A 20,110-nucleotide genomic window follows, 5' to 3' on the forward strand; every position below is an offset into this window, starting at 1 on the left:
ATACAGTGTGGGAGAGGCGGACTCTGCCACTAGCAGGAAAACTACTATACAGCCAGATAATTACTGATGGTATATAATAAAAGATCAAATGAATAGTATCAAAAAATGGTTGTGAAATAATGAGGGCTGCAAATAACAATTATTTTCTTTATCAATTAATCTGTCGACTATTTTCTCAATCAATTAATTATTTGGTCAATAAAATGTCAGAAAATGGTGAAAAATGTCGATCATGATAGAAACCAGAAAATATTCACATTTGAGAATTTTCTCTTAAAGAATGACTCCAAACGATTAATTGATTATCAAAATAGTTGACAATTAATTTAATAGTTGACAACTAATGAATTAATCGACAATTTTACAACATCAATGATCTTGTTCAACATTATATCAGCATATTTCTTTGCTCTGTAATGTACTTTCAACCCTGCCTGCACTGGATTAGTGGTACAAAAGCTCCGTATTCGCCACAACTGGTGCAGTATGCAGGTGTTGAGACCAGTGCAGCTCTACATGTAATTAAACACACAGTAAACACCTGTTTCACACAGCAACACACGACTGTCACACAAGACCACCAACGATCCTTCAAATGTGTGTAAGTGTGAAATGGTTTTATGCCTTATACAAGTTAACAAACTCTTAAGTCATGACACTTTTGCATTTGTGTGTGTGTGTGTGTGTGTGTGTGTGTGTGTGTGTGTGTGTGTGTGTGTGTGTGTGTGTGTGTGTGTGTGTGTGTGTGTGTGTGTGTGTGTGTGTGTGTGTGTGTAAATTCTATGTAATCCTATTAGCTCATAACAGGGAGGATAGGATCGTAGTGCTGTTTGACTTCCTGTGTGTTTGTGTGTGTGAGTGTGTGAGTGAGTGTGTGTGTGTGTATGAAAGAGACATCTGCAGTGCATACATGCATCTCACCAAATGTCAGAGCTGAACTCATCGCTGCACTGATCACATCACATGTGAGTACTCCTGAACATGTTGTGTTGTGTATAAAAACTCCTTAGTTCATTATTCAAATGCTGATTTAAGAGATTTCTACAGATGTATAGGTCAGGATATTGACATGTCTGACTCTGAAAGTACAAATTGTTTGTACAAATACTGACAAACCTCCCAGCTGCTGTCTGAGATACACTCTCGTAGACAGAAGCGAAGGGGCAGAGGGGCAAAGCTGTATTAGTCAAAACTGTCCAAGGCCACAATTTTAAAACTTCTTGTTTCATTCCTCATGCTGATTGATTTGTCTTGGCCGTAGTCTGGTCTTTTATGTATTGGTTGTATTTTGCCATGAAAACTGACTCAATTGACCTCAAACAGGTATACGACTGTGCGTATACGTGTTCTAGCTGAATGCCTCTTGATATTTGAACTGGTAAACAGACAGATGAATTGGATCAACTTTAAGAATGTTGAATAATTGTCTCTTTGCTTCATCACTAGCAGTAAAGAAGTCTATAAATGCTTCACTCTCAATCCAGACTCTGGTTTGACCCACTGTAGGACATGTTTCACGCTCTACCGGTCTCTGTGTTGTGCTCCTCCTGATGACAGCTCGTAGGAGGATTTCAAAATCTTGAAACAGAAAAGCCTAAAATAGAATAGTTTGTTCCTTAGTTTTTGAAAGTATGACGATAAAATCTTATGCAATAACGGCAGAAACATTTAGCTGATTTTGCAATTGTTAACACCGACGGGGTGCTTTTGTTTCTGCTTATCTTACACAAGTGGAACACAAACTAATTGTGTTCTCAAGGGATAAATCTAAAAATGTAATTATGTGTTGAACTCGGAAAAGTGTAGAAGTTCATGTGCTGTCCCTGTTAGGGGCTCGTGTCAGCTGTTGCTACTTTGTGGCCTGCAGACCGCCTAATATGAAGCCTAATTGTTGAAGTACCACTGCAGTACATTGTCATTGAGTACCAATGGTTTTAAAGAATATTCAAAATGTTTCACTGTTGTTCAGTTGCGCTTGAAAATCATCTTAACAGAACAGTGTTCCCATTTGGGAGACTTAAACTGCATTAAATAATAATGCATCTATCTGAAGAGCAGTAATTACTTCAATATTAAAATTGTTCACTTGATGGTGGTTTCTGACTAAAAATATATAAACCATGACCATAAAAAGAGAGATAACCACTTGTTTAAATATTGTGGGGCACTAATAGTGTTCATAAAACGTTTTAGTGTCGAATAAACGACACCTGCAGTACTGTACTGTACAGTAAAGGCCGACCATTTACAGGTTCATAGCATCGTACATCAACAGTGGGCTGACTGAACAAATACATTTCAATGTGCATATTACCTTAAGAAATGCGGAATATAGTGTGTTGTACAGTATTCGCATATGTGCTTGACGCAATACACATGCTTTATGTGGCATACATTGTTCATAAATGCGACACAAGCATCAGAATTTGAACAGTGGGAGCTTGATGCATGTGATTTCATTAAGTGTAATGTACCACTAGGGAAATACTAAAGCTTTAAAACAAATTCAGAGCCCATGTTTGGTCGACACCGTAACATGTCTTGTCTCTTTGTTTTACTTCTGTGGATCAAGAAATAAGTATTTTTCCAAGAAGATATTTTGACTAGTTGTAGAAGGAAAAGCACAGGTGTTACTTTAACTAAACATGAATTAAATTGAATTCAGCTATCATTCATTTGCATATCATTTGCAGCTGAGCTTCTCCTACTGTTACATGTCAAAATGTCTCCTGTGAAAAAAGGGCTGATCTAAAGCCCATTCCCAAACGCCGTCGTGTCTCTCTGGTTTTTAAGACATGTAATCTGAAGTAAAACAAATGAAGGACTGGATGATAAATATGTGCATTGTAGAACGAAAATAAAAGCAAACTGTACACACAAAAAGTAATATAAATGTTATAAGTCAGTACCAAACATATTATGGAGTTTGGGATCAGCTAAAAATGTTTTACCTGAACAAATTAGGCTAGCAGGCTGCACATCGTGACTCGTGTGATTTTAATATTTTACTCAGAGACCATAAACTTAGGAAATGTTGAAATTCTGTTAAATCACACATGACTGATAAAGTGTATCTAAGCCTGTTTAATGTAGTAAAAGATAACACGCTTAATAGTTTTGGTTCTTCACCATGGATGACCACAGACGACCGCAGGAGAAACCAGTTGAACTCTCTGGTGTTAATCCATGCTGTATTCACTACAAGGTCGAGCCTGAACATTCATCAGTTTAGAAGAAGTAACTTAAGAAGCACTGCGTTAAGTTATATTGTACTGTACTTTGTGTGGTTCACGCTTTCTGTGAATCAGGTTACATGTGGAGACATATTGGTACAGTACGGTCCATAAGTAGTGGGACAGTGACACATTTTTTGCTTGAGACTCAACCAGGTTGGATTTGAAATAAAATTAGGACTGTGAGGTTTAAGAGTTGGCACGCCGCTTTTGTTCAGGGGTGTTCACGTGAGATGAACCGTACAAGGATCCTTTTTAGTACATGTTGGACCCATGATGATTTTAGCAGAACCAAAATGCATTTGACAAAGTAAGAATAAATCAATAAATGAGCTCAAACAATATTATCATGATAGATATTTGGTATTCTGCAGTTGATGTGCGACCCACCGGCATCAGCAGAGACTTGATATCTGATACCTGGTGATGCTTTGTCGGACCTGTGCTGCAGCGATCTTCTTGTCTCGCTTGTTTTGGGGGCTTCTTACCATCAGTTTGCTGAAGGGTTCAGCTGATGGTCAGAAACATTTGTGTCTTTGACCCTTGTTTGCTTTATCAGTAGTGTATGTGTAGTATTATTTCACTCCTGCATTTCCCTACAATTCAGGGTACCATGTACAAGAAAAGGCTAAGAGTTCAACACATGTTAACACACACAATACTGTCCATATAAATGCTGCTTGAAGTCAGCACTTTAGATTCAAGACTCAAGAAACTTTATTGGCTATCACATAGCCAGTAGAAATCCCTCTTTGACACAGCTCAATCCAAGACAAAGGAAGAAAAACGTAACAGTAACAAAGTAGGAACAATTAAACAGTAATAACATCACAGTAAAATACTTCATGAATGCTACCATCAATACTGCTAACAGACAATTCAGATGTGAATATATTTGTTTGTGCTTAGTGTGGTTTATATAAGAATTTAGAAATGGCTGAGGGGATGAAGGACATTAAAGATGTTCCTCTTTGCAGGAGTAACCTTACAGTGACGGCCTGATGGCAGTGGCTGGAATAAGTGGTGGAGGGGTTGAGAGGGCTCCTGTGTGTAGAGGCTTTCTCCTTTATTGACTGGCAGTAAACTTAGTTATTGTTCTTTTTCAGATCTAAAATGCAGGAGTTAACAGACAAAACAATCACAAATATGTCACTCATGGACTGTGTCATATGTAGTGAAAGTTATTTTAAGTTTTAATTTGTCTTGATCACATTCAGAGGCTCTGTGTGTTTTGTCTTTTCTGTAGGCGATCACCAAGTGTTTCCTTGACTCTGTTATGAAAATATAACGTCTGTGTTGGACTGAGGGTGTTTTCTTATGAGACATTAGGATTCCCTTTTCATGGCTTTATAACAGCCTGCATTACTCAGTTCTCTTTCTCATTATCTGTCTGACACAAATGAACACACACAATCATGCGAAGTGAAACTGAAATTTCTGAACAAGTGTATCCCTCCCTCTTGTATTTCCACTTAGGGTGTCAGTGCAAAACATCAGGAGCCACATTCAGGTCACTGAAAGTAATTTTATGTATCTGAGAAAATCTTGATTCTTATAAACAGTTTTAAGCGAGCATTCATATGATTTAAGCAAATGTATATGATCACTTTGGAATGAATAGGAAATACTGGTAGAAAGTTAGCATTCACTAGGTGCCATAATCAGCGCAGTTATATGTGAGTTTTCAGAGCTGCAGTCATCTTAATTCATACTCCATCCACAGGTGTAAATTGAATGATTGTTATACATTTTAAACCACTTTTGTTCTCATAATTCTTCAATTGAAAATTATTACCTGTTAGGTGATTTCCCATTCTGTAAACTCCCCTTGTGTGCTGGGTTCCACGCAGGTTTCAGTTGTCAGCGCAGGGTCTGATGAGTGGAGTCAGTGTTTGAATAACTGGTTCATTGTGATTGATCGCTGTCCAGCCTGACATTGAAATGATGCATTTTCTAAATTGTCGAAGTTGTCATCTCATTTGTGAAGACACGTCAGCTGAGTGATGATCCCTCCAGTCTCACGGTCTCCCTAATGTGTGTAAACTTTAGAGTAAAAATGCTAAAAGAGAAGATGGGTTCTCTTTAGGCCAACGGTAATGTGCAACATGTCAGCAAATGAAACATGATGGGCCTTTTTTTCCGCAGTAGACATTTTGTCATGTCATAGCCAGAAAAAGCACAGGTGTTACCAATAACATAAACGATGGTTCTGCTCTCTCATTGATCATTACAGAAAAAGCGATTTCTAAAGTGGTACCGATCTCACACCAGCTATTCCCATTTGTCAATTTGCAGCAGTAATGACACGTACAGATGTTGGTAATTGCATATTCGGTCTATTAACTTGTCTTCAGCCATCATTGTCGCTGCTGACGTGCCTACTGACCCCTGACACTGTTACATCCCTTTACGGCCCTACTGTTATGTCATAATGCATTTTGTGGCCGTGTAGTGTTCATTTTTGACAATGTGCACAACCGACGCTCAAAATGGACGCAGGATATGCGAGGCAGCCATCATGCGCACACGAACATACTGGAGTTCATTATATTGAAGAGTTTTCTTAATATTTTGCCCTCCTTATGTATGTTAATGTAGTGGATAAAATATTAGAAAAAATATTCAATATAGTGTCTGGATAGCCTGTGTACGTACCTGCATATGTCTGAGACTGAGCGTTAAGCAAAGAAATGAACTGCATGCAGCTGTACAGTATATGTCTGCAATATTGTTCCTGTGTGTGAATGAATTTCACGTCTATTCGACACAAAGCTTCTTATGCAAGACAGCAAGTAGGTCTGCAAGGTCAGACACAAAAGATTTTTCTAATCAGATCTAATGAAAAATTAATGAATAGTGTAGCGACTAACTTGAAACAGCAAAGCAGTTTTGCCCAATTAAATTTGTGAATGCTTAAGCTAATCTTCCAGAGCTTGGCAACACAGACGAGCAGTGGCTTTCAGCACTTTCAGACTGTTCCCCAGTTTCTAAATGTTATATTGTTTCACTTGAAGTGAAGAAAAAGTAAGAAAACATTTTGTGTATCCAAATGCATTAGTAGTCGAAATGAAGAGTACTGAGTGCTACCATGATGGAAGAGGAAAGTAACATTTATAGACACTACAACATTGAAATAGATTTTTACTGTAGTATTGTGGATTGCAGGGAGTCTGTTTTATTGATAAATAGTTTATAGCTGACAGTGTTTGTTTCATTTTGGTGGTGAATATGTTTTGGGGATTCTGAATTATTCACAGAAATTCATTTACTTCATCTACACAAACAGTACATGTATGTAGGCGCGGTGGAACTGTACAGCAGTTTTTCCATCCAAACCAACGTCATCATTGAGCTTGTTCACTTTAACTCAATCACAGCTTTACAGTAACAGCTTGTTGAACCACGATGCAGTTTTCCTACAGACAAAAATAATTCTGCTTGCTTTGTGAAAAAATGCATTTCTCATAAACAATAAATATGGCTTAAAATTGTTGTAACAGTATAATTCACTGTCTGTACGATGCTTCTCTTGTGGTTAAATCTACACTAACTGTAGTATGTTGTTGAAATGATTATGCAAACAAAAGGAAATAACTAAACCATCAGTGCATATGAATGATGGAGGTGAAGTGATGAGTGGGAGAGACAGCAAAGAAAGCAAACTTTTCTGTCTTCATCTATTGTTTCACAACTCAGAGGTTTCAAAGAAACTTGAATGAAGTTCCTGTCGCGAGATAACAGACAACATGTTTTCAGTCATTGAGCAGAATGTCACTTGTTTCTGATTCTTGATGTCTTTTCCACTGACATGTTGTTTATTTCTTAAACACGAGAGTAGTCGCAGACACCAGAAGTGACAGTATAAACTTGATGCCTTTCCGTTTTTGCTGGGCCTCAAACATCCTCCAGTGTTTTGTTATGTTACACACCATAAATCTAACCTGAAATGGCTAACAGAAACAAAAAAAAGACTTGTGAGAGTCAGAAAATAGAGATTGCATGCTGAGGGAAACCCTATGTAGGAGAGAATGGAGGATGGGGAATCAAGAGATATACATAATAAAAGTGAATCACCCTGCATTCTTGATTGTGGCCCACACTTTTTTCTTTTTTCTTTTTCAGTAATGACACAGTGTGGTACACACGCCCTCGTTAGGTGTGTGACTAATGAGGGAGTCCTCACTTTCAGGTGTTTTCCACCAGAATCACAGCCAGCCCAAAAACAGGCATTTATCCACCGAGAAAGAAAACAGAGTCAAATAGGACCTGTACTTTGAGACAAATATTATATCCATACATTCTTTACTCATACACAAGGCTTAGAAGTAAATATTACTGCACGTTAGATTCAAGTAGCCATTATGTGAAGGTTTTGTTCAACGGAGGAAACAAAAGGCTCGTTTCATTTCGTGTTTAGAGGGAACAGAAGCAGGTGTGAACCCTTCATGATGGCAGTACAGAGACAGGCAGAGAGCAAGAGAAACCTCAGAGAGACACATGAGACGTGTGCGAGATGTTTGTTTTGTCCTTGTTGTGGTTCATGACTCTAAACCACCTCGGCAGCGTGTTTCTACAGCTCTAGTCCCGAACTGATCCCTGTAGCTGTAACTGTTATTAATTAACAGTCAATATGCTATCAATAGACATATTATCTCATCACTGCATGTTTGGATGCTTTAAAACTTCTTAAAAATATTTCAGTGCAAAGATGTTTACTCAAGTTGATCACTGAAGTCTGCAATTCAACAACAAAAGTGTCTTATTATGGGAACTTCTTTCTTTTTTCAACTTTTTTGAACAAAAGAAACAAATAAATTCAACTCATGCTGACTGTGACTGCCATTCCACTTTAGTTTAGATTCACTCAGCTTCTCACAAACTGTCAAATCGTGATTTTTTCTATACATTTTATCAGAGCCTTTACCGTTTCATTATCCAACACCCTCAATAATAATTCATCAGCAAAGTTGTACAGGGAAATTGTTTCAGTAACAATCCCTGCAGCTGTGCAAAATGCTGAAACTAATGACTATTTTCCCTCTGAATTAATCTGTTGATTTATTTTTTCTGATACATTTTTTGGTCTATGGTAAAAAATGTTGATCACTGTTTCAGAAAGCCTTCGATGACTTTCTTAAATGCCTTGTTTTGTCTTGACCGAAAGTCAACAACCCAAATATATTCAGTTTACTGTCAATGAAGTTTAAAGAAAACAGAAAAGATTCACATTTCAGGAACTGGAATTAGAGAAATTTGTTTTTTCTTTAAAAAAAAAAGACTCAAAATGGTTCTTCAATGATCAAAAATCTTTGGTAATTGATTTAATAATTGGCAACTAATCGATTAATCAACCAATAGTTGCAACTATAGCTGTGTACAACTTCAATAAGGACTACAATAAGCTTTAAGAGATCCACAGATGTTACATTTACTGATGTATTGAGTGCAGGCGAGACTCTACAGCAGGTTAAGAGAGGAGATAAGCACAAAAAGATGGCTCCTGCACAGGTGTACATTCACCCATAAAGTACTGAAAGAATGATTATGTTTTGCAGGGTGTAATCTGAACTGTACACAGGATGATAGTCTTTATATCATCAGAACATTCACTGAAATAAGAAATGAAACAGATTCTACATTGAATAAGGTGCGGACACGTGTACTTTTGTAAATTGGACTGGACTGTGTAGTGCTGCAAAAGCTAAACTTTGTTACAAAAAACATCAAATAGAAAGAGTCCACCAAAAATAGTGTCACCCGAGGCAGTAGATGCAAGATTATATGTAGTTTAGTATATTTATTTAAGGACAAATGTCATTTTAAATATAAAAGCTGCACTTTCCATTTATGGGTTTTTGTGAAAGTGAAATCCCTGTGCTGTCTTCATTTGCATGGTAGTTTTTATCAGGGTGTACATTTGTATATTGATTAGTACTAATTAATCATTACTCAGAACACGAATGACAAGAGTTCGATTATACAATATTACTTAATGAGCACTGTTGATCTATTTGACCTGGACAGTTTGGAGGGTCTCCGTGTGGACGGTACCCAAAGACCTGAAAATCTCTGTTGTAAATCGTAGTCAGATTACTCTTGCATCTGAAGATTCAAACATGATGCGCTGAATTACAATTAAATAAATTCTAAAATTAATTTATCAGGATGTGTAGACCAAAAAAAAAAGTCTTAAATTTGAACGTATCACTCGATACAAGTGTTATATACGGTTTAGCTTCAGCAGCGCACTACGAACACGCAGATACAGATTATATATGTCATGTTATGAAACAACTTTGAAATGTATGTTTCTTTAGTAGATTTTCAGTTATTTTACATGCACAGTTAAACTCAACTATTTTGACAAGAAAGAACATGTCTCTTGCCCAATAAAGACACTGGTTTGTCAGATGAACTCCAAATTGTCTGCGCAGGCTTCATCCAACTTTAATATCTTTATCCTGTCGCGAAAAACTACAAAATGATGTGCGTAGCTTCCAGTGTTTTACACTGCCTGCATCCTAGAAGACATCTAAAGACTTCATCGCTGATAACTTGAATGAACAAAGACAATTTTCATGAAAGAAACTTCAGCGTTTAGCAGGTCAAATAGAGAGACTCGGCTTGTGAGAGGGAGATCTTATTGAGGAATATAAAAAACATTTTCAGTGGAAACATCTTCAGGATTCGATTTCTTCTGATAATTATTTCATCATATGTATATTCAATTCACTTTCTGCCCTAATCCCATCTCTCTATTGTTATCCCAGTGACAGTTTACCCAAAACAAACACTTTATACTGTTTCTTTTTAGGAAATGTGACATTTTTAATTTACTTTACACAACAGCTTTTGCCAAGACTGTTCCCGCAGTTCATGGCTTGATTTCTGAACACTAATTATGTAGCTGAATCAGTCCAATTATATGACGAGGGAAAAAATCAACCGAGCAATTATGATAAATTAGGCCGTAAGCCGCTTGTGTGCTCTTTAAAATGTGCTAAAGATAGACATTGAGTCCAGTGAGACCCTTCACAAATTTTTGGACTTATATGTTATCAGGAAGCAATTCAAATAATAAATTTAGCCAATTAGGATTAGTTATTGTTTGTGTATCTAATAGAAAGATTAAAAAGAAAAAAGGGCATGAATACTTTATAATATACTGATTAAAATATGGCACCATTACGCTGCTAAATGATGCATTTTTGTTTGATCCGATATTACATTAAAGCATTTACATCTTTGTCCAAAACAACACATTATGCGATGAGCTTAAACAGTTTTAAGTTTACTTAAGAAAAGTTAAGGTCGAAATCTCGGCCCCAGTGACAACGAATCAAAGGTCATTATTCTGATGTTGGGTTTGATCAATGTCTCTGTGCTTTTTTACAGACCAATCAGTGGTGAGGGAGGTGCAACGGCATTTAAAAAGAGGGTTCGTTTGATAAATATTCAACATTTCCACCTGACTGCAGATCACTGCTGAACACAGAGCAGTCATCGACAGTTGTAAGTATACTGTTTGTTTAATTTTAGCTTCATATACATATATTGTTATAAAAATTAGATAAGGGTGAATTCCATGTGTCAAGAGTTCATGTAGAGTATGAGTACATTTCTATATTTATGTGAACTGTTTGATACTTCTTGTTTTTAACATATTGCTGAGATGTACTGGGAGGTTAGAGATGGGTCAGGGAGTGGAACTTCTGCTTGCCTGCTGATAAAAAGGAACTAGACAACAGTTATGATGCTATCTATGGAATAAGGCTACTAAGAGGCGTTGTGTAATGAATATGACTCTATCAATGGAATACATATGTCAGCTAGGGGCGGGGGGGGCCTTGATAAGACAAGTGAAGAACAGTATAAAGCCTATCTGTCAACGCTCCTCTAGGAGCCTTTTCGCCTGTAACCATTGTTGTTGCATTTGTAAAACGCTCCGCTTGTACAAGCAAATAAATTCAACTTGTGTTCTACTATTCTGAATCTAGTCTCTTTCCTTGAGAGTGACATTGAAATTCTCATAACATATATATTTAAAATATAGAAACATGTATATGTTGATGTATACAACAACTATCAGTGTTATTGTTTTTCTTCTCATTCTTGATTTTGAAACATAAACCTGTTAGATTGCAGCAGGCCGAGCAGGGTCAAAATGTCATTGTGAGTTTTATAAATGTATCTAATTACAAAGATCTATTTATAAAGTATTAATATCAAAATTGCAAAACTAATATTCTGAATTAAATTGAAATCATAAAATATTAAATATGAGATGGTATCATCAATATTTAGAGTTTTATAAAATTGTCAAAACACAAGAAATCATTTAAAAATGTTACATTATATGTTGTATTTCTTCATTCTTGCATCATGTTTTGTTGTTGATGTATAAATATTTTGGGCAGCTGACCGCTGTAAAATGGACGACCGCTATAGATGCAATTTACAAAGTATAAATGTCAGATTTATGTATTTTCACATAACTAAATATAATCTTTTATAAGTGTTTTAATAAGTGCTTTTATTTCTAATACGATACTTTAAATACAATTACAGTATGAAAAAAAAATCTGGGCACAAACTCACAAAATGCTGAAATACTACTAACGTTAATTTGTGTACCACTGATTTTTACAAAAAGGTCCAATAATTTAGTTTCTTGCTCAAACTTCATGTAACCGTGTTAAGTTACTGAGAAGTGAAATGAAAGAAGTACGTCCAGTTGAAGCCCAAAACACAGTTTAAATAGTGAAAACACTTCAGTAACTACTGTGATATTGTAATCCTGTGTTGTCTTTTTCTGCTCGCTCTCCTCCCCTCCTTCACCTCCTCTGTGTATGACCCTCGTCCTCCCCTCCCCCTCCATTTCTGCCTGCTGTTGAACCTCCATCCTGACTACAGATACGCTCGTCTTGGGTTTCTGGGTTATAGCTCCACAGGTGCAACGACTTCGAAAGTCTGTTTATCATCAGTCCGACTCTGTCTCTGATCTTCCTTTCTTCCTTTCTTTCTTACAAACTCTGATCTCAGTTGAAATCAATAATGCAACATGATTTATTTTCTGTCAAATCTTATCTGACAGGTTGAAATGTATTATAACATATATACATAAACCACGCAGAGCAGATCGCCTGCGATTTTAATGTTTAAAACCACTTTTCTCTGCCTGCCTGGTCTGTCTGTGAGCGTGATGAGTTATTTAGCAAATACGTTTTGCTTTTTAATAGACTTGCACCTTTAAACTTTAACATTTTTATATTTTGCCCCAGGCTGATGATTATCTCTGAAGAAGGCAGTAAACATTTTAAGACCATGAGCAGAATTTTATCAGTGCGTTGTGATTAACGTTGGTATAAGTGCAATAAAAAGGACTTGGCGACCTTAATAAATCTTAAATATTTATCTTGATACTTTTATTTAAAGGGCTATTACACGTTTTCACAGGATACTATGTATAGTTTGTTCATTTTAATGTTTTTACATTTACATTTTTAAAAGTATTTAAGGGGCTTTTTCTGACAATGAAGTAGGACAGGAAACGAGAGGAGAGCAACGAGGAATGACCTGCAAAAAAAAAGGGACATTACGTAATTTAATTTATGCCACAAAAATATTTATCAAAACCTGGCAAACGCCTTTATGAATGCACACTTGCAAAGTGCAGTCACAATATGACAAAGTTAATTATTTGATCTAAACATATTGCAAATGTATCTTGTGCTGGACTCCTTTTTTTAACATCTAGCAGTAAGCTTTGTCAGTTTGTGTCATTTTAGTTCAGTTTAGTTTCAGTAAAAATAATCTTAAAGACTCAGAAGCCAGCGCTCAGTGTCTCTTCACTTCTTTATGTAATATAAATAATACTAATGCAAAACTATTAAACTATTAAATATTATTAAGAAATGTTTTGTATCAATGTAAAATTAAATTGTATTTCTTGATGATAAATAAGGTCTTAGCAAATGATTATTTAATTGTAATATCTATCTGAGTCCTTGATCGGGACTCAAACTTACAGTAGCTCAAGTGAAGTAATGTTGATGGTTAAAACAGTTTGAAGGTATATTTTGGCCTGTGAAGCTGCATCTGCAATTACTCAAATTTAAGATATTTTTACTGGATTTTGTATTTAGTATATACTCAATGTTGAATTAATAAATAGTTCAGATCCATAAGCTCTAACTTTTCTTTTAAAGGGTTGAATCAATATAAAAACAACAATGAAAGCAACAATGAAAGGTCTTTGAAAAAGCTTTTTGTGCACAATCATGAAACTTTATACAGCGTAAAGAGAGAAAAGGGGGGAGGGGAGAGAAAGAAAGAGATAAGGGAGTGAGACAGGGAGATAGAGGAGAGAAACATCTACCGTAAACCACAGTCTAGGTGTGCTGGTGCTGTGGTCTCTTTTTTTCTCCTTTTAAGCGAGGAGAGATCCGTCTTTCGTGGAACAGGGGAGGAAGAGAGGGGGTGTGAGAGGCAGAGGGGAGCAGAAGAGGGGAGGACTGGGATAAGAATCTGCACCTTAACTAAATCAAGGCCCACCACAACCTGGCGTACGCTCTGTGTCTCTTCCCTTCAACATTGTGTCTGTTTCTTCTCATCCAAAGCCCACCACAGGCCGCCTACTCTCACCTCTCTGAACTCTTTGTCTTTTATATTGTCAAATCTCTCCAAATCTGAGACCACCACAAACCCCTCTTTGCTTCCTGCCGAATAATTTCACTTTGCAGCAGGATTTACGAAAATGATATAATGAACAAAGATTTGACTTTTTCTGTATGCCGCACCCTGTTACCATTTTATTGTGTACACCCATAAAATCTATTGCAATCCAATTTAGCAGCCCTGCAATAAATAATTGCTTTGTACATCTTTAGGGTTCAGTTTTTATGGTAGTCTTCATTGTCCCCCTCATTTTTGTAGAGTAGATGGACTGAATATTAGAAGCAATATAATACAATGTAGTCTAGTACAATATGACCACTAATTAAACCCTCAAATAAATAATAATAAATAAACGCATCATTTAAAAAACACCTCTCTGACTTCCGAACGAAAAAAACCAAACTTCATGAGCTCCAATTACTTACACAACGTTTGAAATGGATTATAACAGGTGTACAGGTGTACCTAATAAACTGGCAAATTTAGACTGCATCAGTCAGATTCTCCTCAAGAAAAACAGTTTTGATTCATCTATTATGAATGATTCAATACCTGTTTCCAATCTACCCCTCATCAGCAAAATCATAGAGAAAGCAGTTTTTGAACGATTAAGTAGCTTGCTCAGACACAATATTAATCACATTTTTCTCAGTCAATCACAATCTCAAGCTCCCACTCTGTCAAATTATATAACAAGGTGTGAAATTCATTGCTGTCCTCTTGTCTGATGAGTCCAACAACCTAAATTATTTAGGCTTAGCTTAAATAGTATAACAACTTGGATGACTTTTTGAAATGAAATAAGACAAAACAAAAATGACATCTATTGGGGCTGAATCACTAGACTGCATTTTCCATCATAAAAATAGCAAAACTCAGATCACATTGTGCACCTTTTAATGCAAAGAATGTGGCATCTTTACACTAGCTCCCTATCTTTCATTTTTTACTAGTTTTATGATTTTTTAAATGTATACCTCTCTGCATCTCTGCATCTTATGTATGAAAGGTACAGTACAATTAGGGTTTATTATCATTATAACTAATCATTTATATATATGTGACCTGTTTTTTTTCAGACCTTTGACCAAAATGAAGAACTTAATTCAGTTCATCCTCATCCCCGTTGCTGTGCTCATGTCAACAACAGGTAGGATGCCATGATGCAGATACTTTATGTATTTGCACTCGGGACAAGGTGCTTTGGATTTGCGTACTGATACTTAATATCCTCGTCTTTCTCTTTTAGGAGCTGAGGAGGTGAAATATGTTGAGGTGGGACACACGGTTACACTTCCAGTAACTGAGGAACAAAGTTACATGTACTGGTACTTTGGGGAAGGAGATGGCCTTCAGCTTGCCTGGATCAATCCCTTCGGTGGAACCTCGATTCTTAGCAGTAAAGAAGGTGAACAGTGCATTGAGTTACTCACAGATTAAATGTTTTTAACCATCAATAGATGAAATAATCTATGAATTGCAAATACAGACACTCCTGATGATGACCGTCACTCTTGCTTTTGCAGGTCCTGAGGGCATATGGAAGGACAAGTTGTCCTTGTCTCCCAAAGAACTGACAATTAAAAATATCCAAAAAGGAAACTTTGGGACTTTCATCTGTAAAGTGATAAATAACAAAAAACCTACTACAGTCATCACATATAAAGTCTTCGAACTCAAAGGTAAGAGTAAAAACAAGGCGATGTGCTTGTTTCATTCACTCTGATAAATGTTCATCGCAAAGGGTGATTATACATTTTACAACAGTACTTTATGTAGTTTTCAACATAATCTATAGGCAGATATATTTTGATCGCTTTCATGCATTGTGTTGTGCAAAGTAAGTGTAATTTTAGCCTAAAAACTTGTTGGTTTAACTCCACAACTTTTACATTTTGTAAATCATCAACATGTAATGTTTCTTGTTGACATTAAGAACAAATCATAACTGTAATAATTATAATTTCCATTCTGTCTTCTTTACCCTTTTTGTGCTAGTCTCCATTTTCCCAGCCTCTCCTCTAGTGCTTGGAGAAGATTTGAATCTAGCCTGTGAAGTACAGGCTCCTCGGGGTCAAAACCCCCGGATATCCTGGCTAAACCCCCAGGAAACAGAAGATACGAACAGCGTCAGAAGCGGAACAATCAACAAGAAGGTCACAAACCAAGACAATGGCTTGTGGACCTGTGTAGTGAATAATAAGGAAAACAGGGCTGAAACTTCTGTTATAGTTATCGGTAAGTTACTGTGCATGTTGATGACGAGTGTGTATACCCATGTCTTACATCTCATCTTGAACATAACTTCACCATTATTTCTCTTTTCCTCCTTACTTAGACCTCGAACCAGCTCCTTTACGTCATCAGTATACCTCTACATCCTCGTCTCTCACCATCCCCTGTTACTTTCCTACTCGCATCTCCTGGGAACAAATCAAAACCAAGGGCATCAAAGAAGTTCAATGGGACTTCTCCCCTAAACTCTCATCAAGTAAAGAGTCAAGTAAAGGAAAGAGGCTCTTCTCCCTCTCTGTGGAGAATATAACCTGGATGGGGGACCAGGGCAGAGGACTGACTCACGTACCAACCCTCAAAAAAGGAAATCTGTCTTTGACCACAAATCGAGCAGAAAAAGATGACGGAGGAGCCTACACGTGTAGCATTGAATTCAAAAATGATATGAGACTGACTAGGACTATAAACGTTGAGGTGCTTGAAAGTAAGTAAAAAAAATTGCCTTGCATGAAATCAGCTCACATCTGTCATACGCATTTTTGTATGTTTGTTGTTAAGTTATCGCAGTGTCCTCGTTTATCTTTTTGATGTCCGGTTTCTTTGCTCTTTCCTACTTGTTATTCATAACACGTTGCAAACAATCCTTTCTTTGCCACCTCTCTGCTTCTGCTCTAACTGTTCTCGTCTCTCTGCTGCAGTTTATTTGGAAGTGTCTCTGGTTTGACATGTGTCTAATTCAGTGGCTAATACACTTGTTTAGCTCCACTAGATTTAATAGGGTGTAACGAGCTTTCTTTTTTGCTCTGCAAGAGGAGTGTGCGAACACAATGAGTTTTAATTGGACTCTGTCTTGTCAGTATTTGTAATGTAAAACTAAGATTTGTTTTTTTTATCTGAGCTAAAAACAAAGAAATCCAGTAGCTCTGTGGATTTCTTCCAAGCAAGGTTATATTTATCAAATCTGGGCCTCCTTTAAGAACACTTGCTTTGGGATCCCAGTTTACTTGATCATACGGAGGTCCCCTTTCATCACCACCGAAATTAAATGGGTCATTTTGTCAGAAGACGGTTGAGTTATTGAAAACGGGGCTGTTAGTTAGCTCAGTTTTTGGTTTGGTGAAAGTTACTTAGTGTTAATGTTTAGTTGGACATAAAAATTCAAAAATAATCATGATATTGTTGTCTAAGGGTGTAAGTGAATGAGGTTGTACTAACATTTTGACTTTGTTTTGCTGGCAAACTATGGCAGCACAAAAGCAGAGGTTCAGTCAAATTCATATAGCTTATGTAAAGAAAGGGAAAGATTTTCTTAGTTTACCATCAAACCACCATTTTATCAGCCTGTCAAAAAAAAGTCAGCTTTTAAAACGTTTTTTCCTCTCTTCTCTCGGCAGTCATCTCCTCTCCAGGAATAGAGTTAATTTCTGGCCAGCAGCTCAACCTGAACTGCACCACTGGACATGCGCTTCCCTCCGACATACGAGTGAAATGGATCCCACCTAAATCATCCGTGCACTCTCTGGGATCTGACCATCACCCAGCCAATCTCACCATCCCGGAAGTGGGTTTAAGCGATCGCGGAAATTGGAAGTGTGAGCTGTGGCAGAACAATATACTGCTGACGTATGCTGTGATAAAACTGAATATCGGTGAGTGCAGGAAGTGAGAGGAGAGCAGGAAATATGACATGGGCATGACCTTGTGGCCACAATATCTAACAGCAGAAACTTGCTTTGACATGATGCACTCTCTGTACTGTATAGTGTTTGATGGCTGCCTGTCTCTGTTGTATACAGAATTCAAGCTGAGTGTGTGGATGGTCGTGACCATATGTGGCACCGCAGTCATCGTAATCCTCATCTGCATCCTTGCTTTGATCCTCCACCGACACAGACAAGTACGTTTAAATTGTTTTTGTTCTTCTCTGTTAAATCACACTGGATTATTAGTATCACATTAAGATTGTCTGTCTGTCTCTCTCTCTCTCTCGCTCTCTCTCTCTCTCTCTTTAGCGGAAGATGAGATTCCCCAGGTATCGACTCTGCCAGTGCAAAAAGTACGTACCAACCATTTCCTGGATTGATGAAATGGCTCAAAAACACATTCACACTCCTCAGGGCTAAAATCTGAATACTTCCAGCCATAATGTGTTTCATGCAGATAAAAACAATTGTATAAACATCTACATTTAGGCTTTATTTTCATTCCTCTTTTCTGTTTTTGTAGCTCTGTGTTTCTTTCCAAAACTCAAACAGAAACTTGTGACTTTTCTGTTTCAGTCCCAAGCCAAAAGGATTTTACAGAACATGATGTCTTCCAGAACCAAGAAAGATGTTCTCAAGAGGACATCGCAAACAATTGAATTTCTGTCCAGATAAGACAGATTTTTTTTGTCTTAGTCATTGTTGAAACATCATATACGACATGCATCTTACAGTTGTACATATCAGCCAGCTCAGATTCTTTCCAACACATTGTTATATCTGTAATATAATCCAAATAGGGACTGATGTTCCATTTAATTAGCATTTTAACTTGTTTATAATTATTACAGTGCTTGATTTAATTCATATCGTTTTAGATTAACCTTTTGTAGATTTATTGGCATGTAATGTATATATTTCTATGGTATTACATTGGTAGGCTTGGTTACTTGCTTCTATGACTATTCTCACATCTATTATTTGTATAGACATGATGATACTTTATTACTTAAAATGAAAGCCGCATCTTTAAGAAGTAAAAACATTCCCTACTGTCCTGTCATTAATGTACCATTATGTTTTCTCAATAAAGTTTCTTTTTTTTTTTTTTTGGTGGTGGGGGGGGGGGGGGGGGGGGGATTGTGCCTTTATTGTAGTGACTGTGAAAAAATGACAGGAATTGAAGGGAGAGAGTGATGATGTGACATGCAGCAATGGTCTGAACTTGATTCAAACTGCAGATGGTTATATGGCATGCATCTTAACCAGAAGGCTACCTGAGCACCTAAGTATCTTTAATAAATGAGTGGTGGGCTCAGTGAAGCTGCTTGTCATCCATCTGACAGATTTTAGGATACTCAAAGGATGTTGGATGTTATTGTAGCTGTTTTTTCATTGTACATCATTCACACAGATGAAAACATTTTAACGTTTTAATTACGGTCACAAATTGTATTACTATCGATACCTGGTCCAACCTTGTACAAGTTGTTAATGAGATATTACTTCATGTGAGTTACTCAAGGGACGCTATATCACTGTTCATAGGAAAGTCCTGCTTCTGTAAGATTTTTGGAAGAAAGTGACTTTGTTTCCCATTTTGTTAATTATGATTTCCCTTTGCGCTCCAAGTTACATTTACTTGATATATTTCCTAAAGTATGTAACTTAAGTTATGTGAAGAAAAAGATGGGATATTTTGGTTATCTGCACAGCAAATATACAATTCCAAAGCATCTCTGTCAAGCACACTGTCCACAGAAATATTTATATTTGCATTCAAGTGAAAATCCAACGACTTTGAAAAGATGTGGACAACAAGTTATGGACTTCCTTGGCAGACTTCTTAATGCTGGAATTTTATCTATCTTAAAGTATAATATATCAAATATATTGTGACTTAAGTAAGTTTGGACAAACTGGACAGCATCAGTAGTTTTCTTTTCTCTTTGTTTTTGTGGTTGCTTTTTTTCTCTTTTTTGATTATGTTTTGTATGTTTGATATGTATTCAACACAAAATAAATATGGTTTTTAAAAAAAATTCAATGTTCCACTGAACTGGTACCTCACCACCTATCTGGAGTATCTGCACTACACATGAAGTTTATGCACATTAGCTGCTTATATTATATATGCACTTAACAGCAAGGTTGCAGTGGTAATTAATATTGTAAAGCATGCCACAAATGTATCACCATAAAATGTTTTCATCAGACCTACACAGAGCATGGAAGAAAAAAGGACTTCTTCCTAGATGAGAT

The 20,110-nt window shown here is 36.7% G+C and overlaps 1 protein-coding gene across 1 annotated transcript; it reads left to right on the plus strand.

Annotated features, from left to right (window-relative positions):
- Positions 1-897: 897 nt before the first annotated feature.
- On the plus strand, positions 898-19,796 carry LOC133982934 (uncharacterized). The gene is made up of 11 exons (XM_062421819.1): positions 898-965; positions 10,629-10,745; positions 14,990-15,060; positions 15,160-15,318; positions 15,437-15,592; positions 15,909-16,148; positions 16,249-16,629; positions 17,540-17,794; positions 17,942-18,042; positions 18,158-18,201; positions 18,425-19,796. The coding sequence occupies exons 3-11, from the start codon at positions 15,003-15,005 to the stop codon at positions 18,453-18,455; spliced, it is 1,425 nt and encodes a 474-aa protein (XP_062277803.1). The 5' UTR covers positions 898-965; positions 10,629-10,745; positions 14,990-15,002; the 3' UTR covers positions 18,456-19,796.
- The last annotated feature ends 314 nt before the right edge of the window (positions 19,797-20,110 follow it).

Source organism: Scomber scombrus, chromosome 7 (assembly GCF_963691925.1).
Source record: "Scomber scombrus chromosome 7, fScoSco1.1, whole genome shotgun sequence".
NCBI lineage: Eukaryota > Metazoa > Chordata > Actinopteri > Scombriformes > Scombridae > Scomber > Scomber scombrus.

Coding starts and splice junctions, on each gene's coding strand:
- LOC133982934 (XM_062421819.1), top strand. CDS start 15,003: ATGAAGAACTTAATTCAGTTCATCCTCATCCCCGTTGCTGTGCTCATG. Junction 15,061..15,159: donor TGTGCTCATGTCAACAACAG/GTAGGATGCCAT, acceptor TTTCTCTTTTAG/GAGCTGAGGAGGTGAAATAT. Junction 18,043..18,157: donor TCCTCCACCGACACAGACAA/GTACGTTTAAAT, acceptor CTCTCTCTTTAG/CGGAAGATGAGATTCCCCAG.